Source organism: Ranitomeya variabilis, chromosome 3 (genome assembly GCF_051348905.1).
Source record: "Ranitomeya variabilis isolate aRanVar5 chromosome 3, aRanVar5.hap1, whole genome shotgun sequence".
In the NCBI taxonomy this organism is placed as follows: domain Eukaryota; kingdom Metazoa; phylum Chordata; class Amphibia; order Anura; family Dendrobatidae; genus Ranitomeya; species Ranitomeya variabilis.
In genome coordinates, this window is record NC_135234.1 from 705025345 (window position 1) to 705045881 (window position 20537).

A 20537-nucleotide genomic window follows, 5' to 3' on the forward strand; every position below is an offset into this window, starting at 1 on the left:
AGAACGTAATTTCTCCATCTTCTCCATTGTCTGTGTCCGTGTAAATTGGACTGCACTCAGATGATAACTTGAGCAACCCCTTCTCATTTCTCATGTTTGGTCCCGCTAAAATAAAAACACTTATACTAACCTCCCATGTTGGTGTGGTTTCAGCGGTGTTGGCACCCGAGTTTCTGGGGTTCATGTGAGGTTGTTACATCACACAAGGTCTGCACCCCATCAGCGCTGGTGTCAATGTCCCCGTGCTCAGACGTATTGAACATCAGCAAGAAATCACCACTGCGCTGTTCTCTTACTAGCTCTTGGTGTTCGATTTGTCGGCGGACACAATGACACCAGCGCGGATTGGGCGCAGGGCTCACGTGACATAACAACCTCATGTGAGCCTTGGGGACACGAGTCACGACACAGCTGGAATGCCGCCGGAACCAGAGGTGAGTATAAGCGTTTTCATTTTAACGGTGCCAAACATGAGCAATGAGAAGGGGTTGTCTTAGTAGTGGACAACCCCTTTTCATCTGTTTCCACCTGTAACTTATTTCTGCACCATCCCTATGACCAGCATGAGTCATATGCTTGTATCATGTCCAATGCTACACTAACCTTTGCACAGAAAACTCTTATCTTAAATTACATCTGATAATATTCTCTACAAAGGGAACAAAAAGCGCCGTCTACATGTTATAGCTTGTTCACCAAGGAAATACGTTAGGAGGACAAACCACAAGCACAAGCTGGGCAGCTCCTTTGTCGTACATCTTGGAGGAGTGGTGACTGGGTTGCTGAATAATTACAAAGACCTGAGGCTTCCAGAGCTCTGTTACCTCTCACATTCACTACACACCTGCGGATTCAGTGTCTCCTCCCCCACAGGCAGGTGAAGAGAAACTTTCATTCAGTTAGAGATTTGTTCCCCTTTGTTCTGCCCTGTTTTGGTGTTTTGTCTATATCCAGGAGCCTGAAACAGGGAAGATGTGTTAATGTCTGCAGAGGACCGAGCATTGCAGGAGCTGATTATTATCTCTTCGTTCAGGTAACAAGTTTTTACGTGATTTCCTGAGAGATGTTTGTTGTTTTTAGGCTGTTTTTGCATTAAACAAGACAATTGCTGTAGTTGTGAAGCTAAGTTAGGCCTCGTTTCACATGTCCATGTTTGCAGCACATACCCATTTTAATCTATGGTGCTATGCACATGTCTGTGTTTTTCTGGCACCATGGATCGCAACGGGCAGATACAAGTCTATGGGTCCATGAAAAACAGCACAATAATGGCATCTGTATGCCGCCAGTGTTTAACATTGCAAAGTTTAGAAGATCGGGCGTTTCTGAACTCGGCAATACCAAATATGTGCATTTTTGATATTTTCTTATTCTTTTATTTTGAAATGGGCAAAAGGGGATGATTTCAACTTTTATATTTTTTAAAAAACTTTTTTTTTTTAACTTTTTCATGCTACAATAGTCTCTTAGGAGACTTGAAGCTGCGATCCTCTGATCGCTTGTGTCTTGCTCTGTGTAGCAGAAATGCTCATCGGCTATGAATGCCAGCTAGTGAGCAGATGGGCTATGACAACCAGACGCCAGGTTGTCATACCAACCCATCGGCATCCCACGATCATGTGACAGGGGCGTCGATGGGTATGGTTTGTGACGCACTCACGGTGCGTGCATGCTAAATGCTGCTGTCAGAGATTGACATCAGCATTTAACATGTTAACAGCCGCGGGTGAATCGTGATACCATTGCGACTGTTAGGGGCACACGTCAGTTGATTAAATCGCATGTCGTGAGGGGGTTAACCATTTGAATCATGCGTCTTTACCCTGTCTCACAATAAGGAATTTAGTAAGGGAATAGAGCTAACATTCATACACTTGTATAGCACTAGTCTGCGGCCACAATTCACTTATTCCCTCCCTCAAATAGGAAACTGAGACGATACTTTTTCACCATAGGCTTGAATAATTCACCATAGACTCTTGGGTTAGCAACTTTCTTTAATGTAATGCCTAATGGTAATATGGGATGAAGGTTTTTCCAGCATTGAATGGGTATATACTTTGCCTTACCTTGATCACATGTATATAATTTGATTTGCGTCCCTTCTAGTGATGAGCGAATGTGCTCATTACTCAAGATTTCCGAGCATGCTCTGGTGATCTCCGAGTATCTTGGGCGTGCTCGTAGATTATGTTTGTGTCGCCATTAACTGCATGATTTCAAATATGGTTATCTTTTCATAAAAATATTTAAACATATCGCAGCATGCCACTCACCCCATCAAGTCAATGGGTGTGTGGAAATCACCGGGATGTACCCGGATGACATTTTATTCTCCATCTTTTCCTAAAAGTGTGCTCTGATTCTCTCATCTTATACACTATACTGACACTCTGAGCAAACTTGGATCAGTGTTTGATCAGTGTCATTAGTATACTTGACCCCATTCTCTTGGAAACTATGGACGCGTGACCCTAGCTTTAGGAGGCAGTTTAAATAGACCTATCTAAAAAGGCTGTCAATCGCCTGATGCACGAGCAAAACATCTAAACTTGCTCAAATATCATCCTTCTCAGCAAGTTGTCCGGTGTCACAGAGAACAATGCTATTCTATGCGCACAGAACGATCATGTTAACAAACTTAACAATCTGTTTCTCATACTGTATGAACAGTACCCTTGTTAACACAACTGAGCTTGATAGTAGAAACTTGCAGAATAGATGATAAACAGACATCTGGGCTGGGAGAAGCCAAGTGGAAGCCGAAACTATGTGGTAATGTAAGCAGGTGCAGGAATGCAGTGACGCAGGGATTGCAGAACAAGGCTGTATAACAATATTATTTAATTTTTTTTTTACAAGAGAGATGGCAATGGTCTCCTCGCAGGGAGTTATTAAACAATGAGCGATGAACAATAAACAAGGGGGGTTAAAGGGTTAACTCAACAGTCTGATATTTAAATGGCACTTATCGTAGTCTTCTCTGGTCGTTATGCACACACAGTCTGATGGGAGTTGGAGTACGGGCAACGGCCGGCGTGGTGTCCTCAGAAGAATATCAACAAAGCACGGTCCAGCTTCTGGCGGCAACGGGCGGTCACCGGTTCTGCCCACTGAGCCCCTATTCCATAGATCTGTGCAGCCAAAATGGGGAGCGCTGCAGGAGTCTCTGTACAACAAGTGTGCTGCCGCGCATCTGTCAGCAATGGAGAACGCACCTCAGGGTCCTGCGCGTGACACCTACTCCTCCATGCGAGCACTGTACTCCGCTTAGCCAGGCACGCGGCGCTCTGCACACTCACTGGCATAACGACACGTATGCAAAAGCTCTGCCGCGGCTCAACTCCACGCTGTCTCTCTCACTGCGAAGTGCGCCACACACTTGCCTCTGCTCTCGCTGTTGGCAGGAAACTCAGACCTCTCTCCCGTGCTTCCTGTACACTGCTTGGCTTAGCAACGCCTCCTCTCTCCAGGTCAATGGAACTGTCTGGTTCCCCATTCTTTCTCCCGGCAACACTGGATGCAGCCTCGACAGTTCTGGACCTGGCATAACGCAGGTACCTGCAGCCCGATCTTCCTCCTTACAGTACCATTACTGAATACTCAGGCAGCACATAGCTCCCTGAGTCGGCCTTGGAAGTTGACATCAGAGGTGTTTGTCAGGTGATCACAGTAACTTGGAGTTGGCTAGCACAGAGGGAGCCATCCAGCCATAGTAGACGGAAGCAAAAGCTACCGATGGAGCCACAGCAGGTGATTTATATCATGCAGCTTGTTAGTTATTATATTGCTCTCTATTATATACTTTTGCAGGTCATCTCTGATGTCAGTTACTGGATGGCAGTTGCATGGATCCACCGTCTTACCCTTCTTAAATATCGATAGCATATGAGCCACCATCTAATCTTGTGGCACGGACCGTGCTTTAAGCGAGGTTAAGACGATGAGCTACATCGGTCTGTCAATTATTGAGCTCAACTCTCTCAATATGAATGAACACCGTTTGGCCTCAGGGCTTTATCAATATTTAATTTGCTCAGGTGCAGCTGTACCTCTTGTGTTACGTTAGTGATATTGGGAGAAGTATGATTACTGCCTTGCTGAATGATATCTGGTACAGGCGATTCATTTGTGAAAGCAGATGAAACATACGTATTTAACCACCAAGTGCAGTTAATAACTTATATTGTTGTTTTTGTACAGATTTTTTGTTTTTACATTTTCTAAAGAGTTAGAGGAAAAAACATGTTAAATTTTGACCATAAACCAAAATACAGTGGGGTGGGAGCTTATCAAGACTTCTGTGCCAGTTTTTTTGTCATCAAAAGGTCTGAAATTTTATTGCATGTAATTTTTGCTATTTTTATACTGCTGTCATCACTTGATGCTGAAATGGGCGTTGAAAGCTAAGAAATTAGTATCCAGTAGATTCAGGAATTTCAACTTTTTAAAAAAAGGTACAATTCTCTCTTCAGCTTGGAGGTGGTGTAAAGATTGAAGAAAAGTTGCGGCAAAACAGACTTCAAAAATTAACCTCATGGAAAATCTACATGCGAAAGGAGAAATGTATTAATATTTTGCAGTAGACTTTTATGGAGTTTCCTTACTAAAGTATAAATCACCTGTCTCTAAGGTAGGTGATAAATTTCAGATCTCTTTGGGGTCCCACCACTGTGACCCTCACTGACCACTAATCCTAGAGTCCTGATCCCGTTCTTCCCCACTGCCTCTGCAAATGAATGGAGCAGCATGGTGGAGCAGGTGCAATGCCGCTTGACTCATTGTTTATGGAACTGATAGAAATATTTTTTTGGCAGTGGTAAAATCTGCCTTAAAATGCAAAAAAAAATTAACAAACAGTAAGTCAAAATTAAAATGGACCTGAATTGTACCCTGAATTTATACAGAGAAACATGATGTGTTTTTGTCATTTGCACTGTTTAAATTTGCAAGTAAAAAACCTCTTATAATGTAATATAATATTGCATACGGGATTACAGAGCTATCACCATACAGCAGTGTATAGAGTTCATAGACCATTAATAGCGCTATAAAAGAGGCATGATTTTTATAGTCTGTTTTCCATGTCATGACTTGCATGCTTTCTATCTTTAGTAGTCATCAATGTTATATATGGTGTTGTTAACTATTGTTAGCAGTCTTAAGAAAAAAAAAAATACTCAGACGATTAAGTAAAATAATGTACACCACCTACATTACTACATGTGACTCACTATCTATTTAATAAAGTAGCTTCTATTTAAAAGGTTTGGGCCACATAACACATGTTTTATAGTGTGGATTCACCTATTTTTCTCAATTAGCAAAACATAAATCGTGATACATTTTTGTTCAGCTACAGCCAAAGGCCTGAACTTTACTTCATACAGTACATTACAATACAATATTTCTAATTGTCAGCCATTTAATAAGATGTTGCTGTGTCCGAGGCGTAGCTAGGGTTTTGGTTCAGGACGGGGCAAAGCTTCTAAGTGGGCCCCTAACCAGGTAACCTTGATTACAACTCGGTGACACCCCCTAATAGTGGAGGAGGACCTCAGCAGATGACCGCGCTGTTACTGAAGATAATCTCTATATGAAGACCAACATGGATATTACCGCCATATGCTCAGTGGTAGATACCAGCCCTACAGAACATATAAGAGATCACAGCCCAGTTACAGATAATGACTTGTTGTCCACTTTTCATGTCTTTTCCATCTAGCAAAGACCGACATGACAACTTCTTCCACCCAGGACTCGTCTGCAGAGAAAACAACAAAGACACATTTCACTTTTCATATTTTCAGCCCTATCACCATCTATTCCCAACCTTCATAAACTCTTCATCCTTCTAGTACCCCAATGCTGCTGCCGTATGTGTCCCTATTGCTGCACCTGCTGTGTGGTTCTCTGTGCCCTCTAAATTCTAAAGCAACTCTCTAGAATATAGTAATGCTGGGAGCAAGTGCCCTAGAAAACATTGCCCACACTTTGCTCCCTAGAAAGTAATATTACCCTGTGTGCCCCTTTGATAGTCACAGTAACCTGAATTCTCCTATAACAATAAGTGCCCACTTTACATTTAATAATATCCTGAGTCTCCCCCCGTACAGCTCCCCTAAACACAATATGATGCTCTCTTATACACAGTATAATGCCCCCTCACTGTATAGTACCACTCACACAGCATACTGACCCCTTAGTAGCCCCCAAACTGCTTGATGGCCCCAACACTGTGTGATGGCCCCTTCACTGTAATCCCCACACTGTATGATGGCCCCCTAAATAGCCTCCATATAGTATAATGTGCCAAATAGTCCTCAATATAGTATAATACATTCCCCATAGGCCTATATAGCACCCCCATTAGGCAGCCTGTATAGTATAATGCACCCCCATTAGGCAGCCAGTGCAGTATAATGCACCCCCATTAGGCAGTCTGTATAGTATAATACACCCCCATTAGGCAGTCTGTATAGTATAATACACCCCCATTAGGCAGCCAGTGCAGTATAATGCACCCCCATTAGGCAGCCAGCACAGTATAATGCACCCCATTAGGCAGCCAGTACAGTATAATGCACCCCCATTAGGCAGCCTGTATAGTATAATGCACACCTATTAGGCAGCCTGTATAGTATAATGCACCCCCATAGGTAGCCAGTATAGTATAATGAACCCCCATTAGGCAGCCAGTATAGTATAATGCTCCCCCATTAGGCAGCCTGAATAGTATAATGCACCCCCATATGCAGCCTGTATAGTATAATGCACCACAAAAGGCAGCCTGTATAGTATAATGCACCCCCATTAGGCAGACTGTATAGTATAATGCACCCCCATTAGGCAGACTGTATAGTATAATGCACCCCCATTAGGCAGCCAGCACAGTATAATGCACCCCATTAGGCAGCCAGTACAGTATAATGCACCCCCATTAGGCAGCCTGTATAGTATAATGCACACCTATTAGGCAGCCTGTATAGTATAATGCACCCCCATAGGTAGCCAGTATAGTATAATGAACCCCCATTAGGCAGCCAGTATAGTATAATGCTCCCCCATTAGGCAGCCTGAATAGTATAATGCACCCCCATATGCAGCCTGTATAGTATAATGCACCACAAAAGGCAGCCTGTATAGTATAATGCACCCCCATTAGGCAGACTGTATAGTATAATGCACCCCCATTAGGCAGACTGTATAGTATAATGCACCCAATAAAAAAAAAAAAAAAACAATAGTCACCTTTCTTCCTCCTTGTTCATCTCGTGACAGCGGGCGCCGGGTACTGACATCATTGCTACCCTCTGTCAGTGTCGGCATCGGTGACATCAGACGCTGACAGGGTGATGACGGGAGAAGGAGCGTAACGCTCCCTCTCTCATCAAGTTGACTCTGCGATGATAGGCAGGGGGCTCACTGCTGGCATAGGGCCCTCCACCGCTTCCTCAGGGGCTGCATAGCGGCCGGGCGGCAGAGCTTCGATTCTCCCTGCTCTGCTGCAGAATGTAACTGTATCGGCGCGCTGTGCACGCCAATACAGTCACATAGCGTAGCTCCGGGTGGGCACCCACAGAGCACGGGGCTCTGGGCCACCACACCCTCTAGTAGCTATGCTACTGTGCTGTGTATTATGTAGCTCAGCTAAATGAGAAGGCTAATGTGCTGCTCACCATTATTGGCACCCCTACCTTTTTTCATAGACTGTACAATATCTTCAGAAATAAATGAAGAAACAGAATAAACAGCATGTGCAGCAATAAAGGCACCCATAATTAATACTTGGTTCCATACTCTTTGGCATTGAAGACAGTCTGCAAATGTTTCTTGTAGCCAACAATAAGCTTCTTGCACTTCTCAGCTGGTATTTTCTCCCACTCTTCCTTTGCAGTTTGTTCAAGCTCTTGAAAGTTTGCAGGGTTATTTTTCCCAATGGCAGATTTCAGCTCACACCAAAGATTTTGTACGGGATTGAGGTCAGGACTCATTGCCGGACATGTTAAAACAGTCCATTTTTTTCTTTTTCAATCATTCCTGAGTACTTTTGGATGTGTGCTTTGGGTCATCGACTTGCTTTGGGACCCATGATCTTCAATTCAAACCAAGTTTTCTTACACTGAGTAGTTCATTTCACTCTAAAATCTCTTCATAATTCTCTGAATTCATGATTCCTGTGATACAATCCACAATCCAGTACCAGATGCCGCAAAGCAACCCCACAGCATTATGGATCCTCCACCATGCTTAACTGTTGGTAGGGTGTACTTTTCCTTATAAGCTTCATTGCGCCGTCTGTAAAAAAATCATTGCCAAAAAGCTTTATTTTGGTTTCATCTGTCAACAGAACATTTTCCCAAAAGGATTGTGGCTTGTCAAGGTACTTTTTGGCAAAGATCAGTCGTTCCTTTTTATGTCTTTTCTTCAGCAATGGTTTCTTTCTTGGTCTTCGCCCATAATGCTCTGCTTGGTTTAGTGCACATCGTATTGTACTTGTGGAAACTATGACCCCAGACTGTTCCAGGTTAGCCTTCAGGTCTTTGGATGTTAGACGTGGTGTTTTTTACACCATTCGCACCAACCTTCGAAGACATCTCTTGACAATTTTCCTCTTTCCCACATGTCCAGGGAGGTTCTTGATGGTTCCATGCTTGGCAAACTTCTTAATAACATTGCGCACTGTTGAAACTGTAATACTAAGGTATTTGGAGATGACCTTATACCCTTTGGAAGTCTTGTGTTTGCTAATAATAACAGTTCTAATGTCCTCAGACAGTTCTTTTGTCTTCACCTTTGTGACAAAGGAACATGGCATACCATATGACTTTTAAAAACACTGAAGTCATCATTCATTGGCTAATTTATGTCACATGGGCACCGACAATTAATTACAGGTGACTGTCATTTGTGATTTACCAGGTGGGTCAAAATGTGTTTCCATACTAATTTAATGTAAAAGGTTCCAATACCAGTGTCGCAGCAAGCTTTAAGTTTTTCTATTTTTCCCCAGCCATTGTTTTTTGTTTTACATTATTATCATTTGCTCTTTTGCATTTAACACGAGTACTGTATACAAAGAAAAAGTTTCACTTGATTCATTTTCTTCAGGAGATATTCCACATTATGTACTTAAACTTCATGGGTGCCAATAACGATGAGCAGGACTTTACATTTGCTTCTAACAGGTTAATCTGTAAGAGGACATGTCTGCTTGTAAATGGTAAATCTAACTCTGCTACTACATGCTGTACACAGCCTGCCAGTGTCAGAACACTGAAGCTGTGACTAGATTTACCTCTGTTTCTGCTTTTTCTCTCCTACTCTCCCCTTTTCCTGTTGCTCTATGACACTCAATAATGCAACTTGTGTTGCTTTAAATATACTTTCATCCAGTATGAAGTAGTACTGCAGTACAGATCTTCCCGGTGTTTAACCCCTTTCTAATATAGGATGCAATAATATGTGCTATGTCCGGTCCCAATGTAAGGAGTGGACTCAGGAACAGCTGAGTTACATGGCCGGACAACTGTCTGTAAAAGAAGCAAGCCACTAAAGTTTGCTCCAATTACTGCTATTTAACCATTTAAATGCCACTGTCAATTGCTGATGGCAGAAAATAAATCATCAGTTTGCCGATGTGCAATCCCATAAACCCACCAGTGTTAAAAAAATAAATAAATAAATAAATTTAAGAGTAAATTAAACATAAACAAAATTGGTATCACCGTGTGTTAGGGGTCGAGTTCCCGCTTCTGCACAGGGGGAATCTCGAACCATGTCTGCTGCGGTCTCCCATTCTTCTTCTGCCGCAGTGGAGCCTGCTCAGCGGAGACGTCGGTCCCAGCATCTTGCTCGGTCTCACTCTGTGCTGAGGGTTGCTGCGGCTTTCCCAGCTTCTGCCATTAAAGCCAGTTCTGGGCAGCGACGAGCTGCCGCTTTTGGGACGAAGTCCTGCTTTTACCCTTCTGAGCATGCCCAGGGTGAGATCTCCCATTGGAGATCGAGGGTCACATGCTCAGATACTGCAGCGGATCCCATTGGTCCTCCAGGAAGGTCCTGAAGGTGCTGAACTTCTGTGGCAGCTTCCTATTGGTCCTTTTAGGAAGGTCCTCTACATGCTGCAGCTATATAAGGTTCGCATGACCGCACGGCCATGCGCTAGTGTACAATTGTATACGTGTGTTTGTTGATGAGTGCAAGTCGTCCTTTAAATATCCCATCCTTATTGTATGACTGCTTGCGTAAGGTGTATGGCTGCTATCTAGCGCCCGACTAGACTCACAACGTGTTACACACAAAAGCGCGTCCATTGCTGTGACCGCCAGTGCGGCGCCACGCGCCAGTAGAGCGCTTCCTAACCCACGTCTGGGTGTTTAGTGGTGTCTGCCAATACGGCACAGCTCGCACTCTTGTGCTTCAAGCTATTATTACTTGTTACCTCTTACACCCAGTAGCGGTGTCAAGCGCAAGTAGTCTGTACGGACTCTAATCCCGTGTCTTGGGACTGAGTTCGGTGACTCCTTGCTTACGCTTTTTGTGCGGTACCGCGGCCCTGTGACGTAACAGGGTTTGCGTCCACTGCCATATAGCGCTGCCATTTACTAGCAGCAGGTTCTCACCTGCACGGTGGACCCCGGACTGCAAACGCACCTATATTATCTCACCTTTTACTTGGTGCGTTCCGCCAGTTCTAACACCGTGTCTGTGATAGTCCAGACTTTTAAAACATAAAATTATTTAAGCCATACAATAAATGTTTTAAAGCAAATATCAAAACCTCAGAATTTTGGTATTTCAGTCACCAAGCCTCCAAATAAATGAAATACATACAATCGTTTAACCCCTTTACCCCCTGAGGTGATTTGCACGTTAATGACCAGGTTAATTTTTCCAATTCTGACCTCTGTCACTTTATGGGGTTATAACTCAAGAATGCTTCAACGGTTCCCGGTGATTCTGAGAGTGTTTTTTCGAGATGCATTGTACTTCATGTTAGTGGTAAAATTCCTTTGGTATGACTTGCATTTATTTAGAAATATAATGGAAATATGGTGAAAATTTTGCAATTTTCACACTTTAAATTTTTATGCCCTTAAATCAGAGTGGTGTCACACAAAATACTTAATAAATAACATTTCCCTTGTCTACTTTACATCAGCAACATTTTTTGTTTTGTTAGGAAGTTATAAGGGTTAAAAGTTAACCAGCGATTTCTCATTTTTCCAACAAAATTTACAAAAATATTTTTTTTCAGGAACCACCTCACATTTGAAGTGACTTAATGGGGTCAATATAACAGAAAATACCCCAAAGTGACACCATTCTAAAAACTGTACCCCTCAAGGTGTGCAAAACCGCATTCAAGAAGTTTATTAACCCTTCAGTTACTTCATGAAAACTAAAGCAATGTGGAAGGGGAAAAATGAACATTTTACTTTTTTCACGAAAAATTTATTTTGGAACCATTTTTATTTTCACACAGGTATCAGGAGAAAATGGACCACAAAATGTGTTGTGCAATTTCTCCTGAGTACGCCGATACCCCATATGTGGGGAAAAGCCACTGTTTGGTGCATGGCAGGGCTCAGAAGGGAGGTAGCACGGTTTGACTTTTTGAACACAAAATTGGATGGAATCAATGGTGGCGCCATGTCGCGTATGGAGACCACCTGATGTACCTAAACAGTGGAAACCCCCCAATTCTAACTCCAACTCTAACCCCAATACTCCCCTAACCCTAATCCCAACCCTAACCACACCCCTAACCCCAACACACCCCTAACCCTAATCACAACCCTAACCTTACCCTAACCACAAACCTAACACTAACACACCCCTAACCCTAATCTTAACCCTGACCCTATCCCTAACTCACTTTAGCCCAACCCTAACTTTATCCCCACTCACTTTAGCCCAGCTCTAACCCTAATGGAAAAATGGAAATAAATACATTTTATTATTTTATTATTTGTCCCTAACTAAGGGGGTGATAAAAAGGGGTTTTATTTACTATTTTTTTATTTTGATCACTGTGATAGACTTTATCACAGTGATCAAAATGAACCAATTGGAAATAGGAAAAATTTCCCATTGTTGCCGGGTGCCAGTCGGCAGATCTCGGCGTGCGCACTGCGCATGTGCCCGCCATTTTCAACTGGAAGAAGATGCTGACGGCCCGGGGGACATCATGGGGGGATGCAGGTTCTCCAGAGTAACCGTGGGTGATTGAGGGACCCTATTTATCTCTCCTCTGATCATTTGACTTTTTCTTTTTTCGGTCGCCGTTATACTGTTAATAATGGCGATCAACACCGGGGTCGGTAAAAACTACCTCAGCCTTTGTGCAAAGAGGAACAGGAGGAGCACTGCCAGAGCCCTGTAAATAACCTCCATCAGGCCACAAATGTGGATGTGTCTGCACAAAAAGTTAGAAACCGACTCCATGAGGATGGTCTGAGTGCCCGACGTCCACAGATGGGGTTGTGCTCACAGCCCAACACCATGTGGGACGCTTGGCCTTTGCCACAGAACACCAAGATTGGCAAATTAGCCACTGGCGCCCTGTGCCGTTCACAGATGAAAGCAGGTTCACACTGAGCGCATGTGGCAGGCGTGACAGAGTCCGGAGACCCCGTGGAAAGTGATCTGCTGCTTGCAACATCCTTCAGCATGAATGGTTTGGCAGTGGGTCTGTAATGGTGTGGGGTGACATTTCTTTGAAAGGCCGCACAGCCATCCATGTGCTCGCCAGAGGTAGCCTGACTGCCGTTAGGTACCGAGATGAGATCCTCAGACCCCTTGTGAGACCATATGCTGGTGCGGTTTGCCCTGGGTTCCTCCTAATGCAGGACAATGCCAGACCTCATGTGGCTGGAGTGTCAGCAGTTCCTGCAAGATGAAGCCATTGAAGCTATGGACTGGCCCGCCTGTTCCCCAGACATGAATCTGATTGAACACATCTGGGTCATCATGTCTCGCACCATCCACCAATGTCACGTTGCACCACAGACTGTCCAGGAGTTGGCGGATGCTTTAGTTCAGGTCTGGGAGGAGATCATCCGCCGCTTCATCAGGAGCATGCCCAGGCATTGTAGGGAGGTCATACAGGCAGTGTGGAGGCCACACACACTACTGAGCATCATTTGTCTTGAGGCATTTCCACTGAAGTTGTATCAGCCTGTAACTTAATTTTCCACTTTGATTTTGAGCATCATTCCAACTCCAGACCTCCGTGGGTTATTAGTTGTGATTTACGTTGATAACATTTAGGATTTATTGTTCTCAACACATTCCACTATGTAATGAATAGTGTTGAGCATTCCGATACCGCAAGTATCGGGTATCGGCTGATATTTGCTGTATCGGAATTCCGATACCGAGTTCCGGTATTTTTGTGATATCGGAAATCGGAATCGGAAGTTCCCAGTGTATGGTTCCCAGGGTCTGGAGGAGAGGAAACTCTCCTTCAGGCCCTGGGATCCATATTCATGTAAAAAATAAAGAATAAAAATAAAAAATATGGATATACTCACCCCTTGGACGGCCCCTGGACCTTAGCGGTGTAACCGGGAGCCTCCGTTCCTAAGAATGCAGTGAGTGTAGGACCTGCTATGACGTCGCGGCTTGTGATTGGTCGCGTGAGCGGTCACATGAGCGGTCACGCGACCAATCACAAGCCGTGATTTCATCGAAGGTCCTTCACTCTGCATTCTTAGGAACGGAGGCTGCCGGTTACATCGCTAAGGTCCAGGGTCCGCCGGAGGGGTGAGTATATCCATATTTTTTTTTTATTCTTTATTTTTTACATGAATATGGATCCCAGGGCCTGAAGGAGAGTCTCCTCTCCTTCAGACCCTGGGAACCATCCAGGATACCTTCCGATATTTGTGTCCCATTGACTTGTATTGGTATCGGGTATCGGTATCGGCGAGATCCGATATTTTGCCGGTATCGGCCGATCCAATCCGATACCGATACTTTCGAATATCGGAAGGTATCGCTCAACACTAGTAATGAATAAACATTTAAAACTGGAATATTTCATTCAGTGATATCTAGGATGTGTGATTTTAGTGTTCCCTTTCTTTTTTGAGCAGTGTATATAGGAACCTGAGTGTACAGTAGTTATCTGTGAATGTATAATATATACATATCACATACATACACTATCTACACACACACACGTGCTTCTCACACAATTATATAATCAAAAAGTTAATTTATTTCAGTTCTTCAATACAAAAAGTGAAACTCATATATTATATAGCGTCATTACAAACAGAGCGATCTATTTCAAGTGTTTATTTCTTTTAATATTGGTAATTATGGCTTACAGCCAATTAAAACACAAAAGTTATTATCTCAGTAAATTAGAATACTTTATAATACCAGCTTGAAAAATGATTTTAAAATCCGAAATGTTGGCCTACTGAAATGTATGTTCAGTAAATACACCCAATACATGGTCGGGACTACATTTGCATAAATTACTGCATCAATGCGGCGTGGCATGGAGGTGATCAGCCTATGGTACTGCTGAGGTGTTATGGAAGCACAAGTTGCTTTGATAGCGTCTTATCTGTGCTTAAGTACCACAATAATTTCTGCCCAGTTCAGATTGTGGCAGTGCATACAACTTTTGTTGCTGCGAAAAACAATTTGGCTTTGCTAAAGGTGGACGAGTTTCTTTCATTATGGCTCTTAGTCCACTGGCCAACCAAGATACCATTGTTTCTTTATAGCTATGGCACCAACTCCTTCTATGGAGGGGACACCTGAGACAGGTGGTTTGTAGGGACTCTTCATTTGATAAAATACCCCTGATTCAGTATCCTCCTACTTTTTTATTTCCCTGACAATAATTGTAGAGCCAATTGAGCTTGTTCAGTTCTGGTTCTGGTGGTTACTCCAGAACTTTAGGGGACTCAATAATGCTGACTTTGTAGAAACTTCAGTTAAGACCTGTCTAGAATGAGCCCCCTTTCCAGTTCCCCATGTTTATCTCCTTGCTTGAAGCTCTCTGGTGCTGATACAGCAATGCATCATTATCTAATTCAGTTCTTTCATCTCCAGTATCTCAATCTGCTTTTTCAATCAGTAGTATTGGGCACAGTCTACAGACAAATCGCAATAGATTCATCAGGCACATATTTATCAAGATCCACAAAAATTCATTATTCCCATATATGGATGTCGATTTAGGTTGCCACTCCAAAACCAGTATAATCTATATATATAATTGTCTAAGGGTTTTTCCGTCTGTCTGTCTGTCTGTCTGTCTGTCTTTCTGTCTGTCTGTCTGTCTGTCTGTCTGTCCTGGAAATCCCGCATCTCTGATTGGTCGAGGCCGCCAGGCCTCGACCAATCAGAGACAGGCACAGCATGGCGACGATGATGTCATAATGGAAATCCCACGTCTCTGATTGGTCGAGGCCGCCAGGCCTCGACCAATCAGCGAAGGGCACAGTATCGACGTAGATGTCATAATGGTTGCCATGGCGACGATGATGTCATAAAGGTTGCCTCGACCAATCAGCGACGGGCACAGTCTGCCGCAAATTCTGGAATCATCATTGTCCATATACTACGGGGACATGCATATTCTAGAATATTCTGTCTGTCTGTCTGTCCTGGAAATCACTCCATATAAGGTATGGTCTACAAACAGGATACCTTATATGGAGTGGTCGGCGGTTTGTAGACCATACCTTATATGGAGTGGTCGGCGGTTTGTAGACCATACCTTATATGGAGTGGTCGGCGGTTTGTAGACCATACCTTATATGGAGTGGTCGGCGGTTTGTAGACCATACCTTATATGGAGTGGTCAACGGTTTGTCGGGCGGCCTCGACCAATCAGAGATGGGCACAGCATGGCGACGATGATGTCATAATGGTTGCCATGGCGACGATGATGTCATAAAGGTTGCCTCGACCAATCAGCGACGGGCACAGTCTGCCGCGAATCACATAGTACGGGGACATGCATATTCTAGAATACCCGATGCATTAGAATCGGGCCACAATCTAGTGTAATATAACTACCCATTGTAGTAGGACAATCGTCACCAGCATTTAAAAAAAGGAACCCCAATGTGCGTTTCGCTTACACTGTGTGTTGCTTCCTCCAGAGGATACAGACATTTCAACCTGAGTGTAAAACACTAATTTTGGCACCTGCAACAGATCTCCCAGACCACGTCTGGGACTTTTGGCAACAATGCATCCCAGACACGTTACTTCCCATGCCCTCTTCCATCATTTTTATGTGCGCAAATAAGCAACCTGGCAGGGAACCCCTCCTTTTACTTGTGAAGTAGTAATCTTTCTTGGAGATTAAATAAGCCTAAACTTATTTATACCAAACTTATGGACTCTGTCAGCACAGGATGACTGTAAGGAAGTACCGCCGCTTGGTGTTTCACAATGGGGCCATACATTTAAGTCTCCCTTTCCATCTGCTTGTTTTCCCTCTATCGTTATCCCCCTTCTTTGATTGACAGCTCAGGCTTCAAATTGCCAGAAAACGGAGGAGATAGATGGATAACATGCAAGTGGGAAGGTGCGTTTTAAATGATTGGTCCCGCCATGACAGTCATTCTGTGCTGACAGAGTTCCTTTAAGAGCAGATAGCCGTACCAAAGTGTAGCTATATGGTAAAATGGTCCAAGTACTCAGTATTTATACACTAAGCTCTGTAGTAGTCACTGACAAGGGAACCAAATAAATATAAGATATACGGACGGTATCCTCATGAACATGTGGGTGGGATGTGATCTGTATCAAAAGGGTACGGTAACTAAATCAAAATTCTGTCTCCCAGTCATGGAGTTTCTGCACATTCAGACCAAAGAATGTTAATCAGTAATAATTAAACAATTAATTAGCAAAATATTAACAATTATTAATCAAGATATAATTCCGTTGGAAAATACTTTGAGGCGTCTCATTTCTGTAAGTACATCTTATCTATAGAATAGCACTTTACAGAACATTCTCAAAATATCTGCAGGCTTAGCCTTGGTTTTTCTAGCTGAAACAAAACATGATTTTATAAAGCTGGTATATACAGTGCCTTGCGAAAGTATTTGGCTCCCTGGAACTTTTCAACCTTTTCCCACATATCATGCTTCAAACATAAAGATTCCAAATGTACATTTTTGGTGAAGAATCAACAACAAGTGGAACACAATTGTGAAGTTGAACGAAATTTATTGGTTATTTTAAATTTTTGTGGAAATTCAAAAACTGAAAAGTGGGGCGTGCAATATTATTTGGCCCCTTTAACTTAATACTTTGTTGTGCCACCTGTTGCTGCGATTACAGCTGCAAGTCGCTTTGGGTATGTCTCTATCAGTTTTGTACATCGAGAGACTGAAATTCTTGCCCATTCTTCCTTGGCAAACAGCTCGAGCTCAGTGAGGTTTGATGGAGATCGTTTGTGAACAGCAGTTTTCAGCTCTTTCCACAGATTCTCAATTGGATTGAGGTCTGGACTTTGACTTGGCCATTCTAACACCTGGATACATTTATTTGTGAACCATTCCATTGTAGATTTTGCTTTATGTTTGGGATCATTGTCTTGTTGGAAGACAAATCTCCGTCCCAGTCTCAGGTCTTTTGCAGACTCCAACAGGTTTTCTTCAAGAATGGTCCTGTATTTGGCTCCATCCATCTTCCCATCAATTTTAACCATCTTCCCTGTCCCTGCTGAAGAAAAGCAGGCCCAAACCATGATGCTGCCACCACCATATTTGACAGTGGGGATGATGTGTTCAGGGTGATGAGCTGTGATGCCTTTACAAACATATAATTTGGCATTGTTGCCAAAAAGTTCAATTTTGGTTGCATCTGACCAGAGCACCTTCTTCCACATGTTTGGTGGGTCTCCCAGGTGGCTTGTTGCAAACTTTAAATGACACTTTTTATGGATATCTTTGAGAAATGGCTTTCTTCTTGCCACTCTTCCATAAAGGCCAGATTTGTGCAGTGTACGACTGATTGTTGTCCTATGGACGGACTGTCCCACCTCAGCTGTAGATCTCTGCAGTTCATCCAGAGTGATCATGGGCCTCTTGGCTGCATCTTTGATCAGTCTTCTCCTTGCTTGAGATGAAAGTTTAGAGGGACGGCCGGGTCTTGGTAGATTTGAAGTGGTATGATACTCCTTCCAATTCAATATGATCCCTTGCACAGTGCTCCTTGGGATGTTTAAAGTTTTGGAAATCATTTTGTATCCAAATCCGGCTTTAAACTTCTCCACAATAGTATCACGGACCTGCCTGTTGTGTTCCGTGGTCTTCATGATGCTCTCTGTGCTTCAAACAGAACGCTGAGACTATCACAGAGCAGGTGCATTCATACGGAGACTTGATTACACAAAGGTGGATTATATTTATCATCATTAGGCATTTAGGACAACATTGGATCATTCAGAGATCCCCAATGAACTTCTGGAGTGAGTTTGCTGCACTGAAAGTAATGGGGCCGAATAATATTGCACGCCCCACTTTTCAGTTTTTGAATTTCAACAAAAATTTAAAATAACCAATAAATTTTGTTCAACTTCACAATTGTGTTCCACTTGTTGTTGATTCTTCACCAGAAATTTACATTTGGTATCTTTGTTTGAAGCACGGTATGTGGGAAAAGGTTGAAAAGTTCCAGAGAGCCAAATACTTTCGCAAGGCAGTGTAACATATCAGCCAATTAAGGATTATAATAGTTGTATCGATATGTTCTTTATCAATTGAAGCATAATTTCACCAATCACAAAATAAGTACAGCTCCATCGACCGGAAAAAAATATGGGTCTTAGAAAATGGTGACATAAAAATAATTCACAACGAACTATGCAAGATCGGTATTGCCATAATTATAATAACTTGGAGAATCAGGTTGCCAGGTCATTTTTTGTGCACAATGAACATTAAAGGACAAAACTCAAAAAACAATGGTGGAATTGCATATTTCACCACAATAGAATTTTTTACCTTCCATTTTTCAGTACACTATAAAGTGAATTGTCATTCGAAGCTTAACCCATAAAAAACAAGCTTTCATATGGTATCAGTGTTAAACGTTATGGCTCCTTCTTTCAGAAGGAAAGGAAAAAAAAATCACAAAAATAAAAATTGACCATGGTAGGAAGAGGGTAAAGAGGTTGTCCACTACTTTAACATTGATGGTCTATCCTTAGGATAGGTCATCGATGTCTGATCGGTTGGGGAGTGACACGTGGCACCCCCCGCCGATCAGCTGCTCTCGGTGTCTGCGACTTCCGGAAGTACTTAGTTACGTAGCTGCTTCATGTACTGAAGTCTCACACAGCTGTTAAAATTTGGAGACAACAGAGAGCCCTATTTCAATATCCTTTTCTGAAAGGGTCAGAACATTTATTAAACTAGACAAAAAAATTTTAGTTGCTCTATTCTACACCAGAATTCAAGAGTAAAATCTTTTATGAATTTGGGTAATGGTGTTGCATCTTAGTGTCTACACCATAATAAATGTATATAGTAGAGGTTTGACAAATATTATCCTTTTGTGTATTGATAATTATGAATTTCACATACCATTGAGTTCCTATAACTAATATTCACTACATCATGGAGGATGGCTATCACACCTGGCTCCGTTTCAGATAAATAACATATTCTATTTTTGCTTTAAGGCAATTTAAACACTCAATGACATAGTGATACAGGCGATGGAAAAGGAGGCAAGCAATTTAGAAAGACAACATGTACACAATGTGTATGAGAAGATAGCTCCGTACTTTAATGACAAACGTTACAAAGCCTGGCCAAAAGTCCAAGAGTTCCTGCTAACTCAGGAGACAGGGAGTCTCATTGCTGATATAGGTAAGTGCATTCATTAAAAAGACCTTTATTGGATTGTGGAAGACCTAGAGATATATAATGAATGTCTGGTTTGGAAAATTAATATCCTAATAGGGATATCAGTTAAAAATCCACTAATTCAGGAACTTTAGTAATCAATCCTGATTGAAAAAGTGCTGCAAAGGGTGTCACTCTCTCTAGAGTACTGTATACCAGTGTTTCTCAACTCCAGTTCTCAAATACTCCCCACAAGTACCGATTTAAGGATTTCTTTACATTTCAGGGTTTGAGCTTATTTCTGTATAGGACACCCCCAAATTCTTGACTTCTAATGATCCCATGGCTCCCTCACTCTCACTGTGCTCACTTTCAGAAGCAAGACAGAAGTAGGGAGAGAGTACTTTTACATGCCCTGTCATTAGCAATCATGACATGTAAAGAGTTTAAGAGATGGAGGGAGTTCCTTGTGTCACCCCAACAGCTTCCCGCAATCTATTGTGGAGTAATAATAACTGAAGGCATAAAGGCATCCATACACCTTAGACTAAGGTTGGCCAAACTCACTGATATTGGACAAAAGTGTAATTTGTTTGGCAACCTCTCAACTTTTCTTCAACAGATGATGTCTGGGGAGAGAAGGATCCAGCTGAGCATTCCTGTATATAGGGGACTAGGGAGAGATGGCTTTAAGCC

At 42.7% G+C, this 20537-nt stretch overlaps 1 protein-coding gene across 1 annotated transcript in view; it reads left to right on the plus strand.

The window, feature by feature from the left end:
* The first annotated feature begins 762 nt into the window (after nucleotides 1-762).
* Nucleotides 763-20537, plus strand: part of LOC143818542 (putative tRNA methyltransferase 9B) — a 41332-nt gene continuing 21557 nt past the window's right edge. Inside the window, exons 1-2 of the mRNA XM_077299821.1 lie at nucleotides 763-1033; nucleotides 19676-19865. Of these exons, the coding sequence (XP_077155936.1) occupies nucleotides 19712-19865 (154 nt within the window). The 5' untranslated portion in view covers nucleotides 763-1033; nucleotides 19676-19711. The remainder of the gene's footprint in view (nucleotides 1034-19675; nucleotides 19866-20537) is intronic.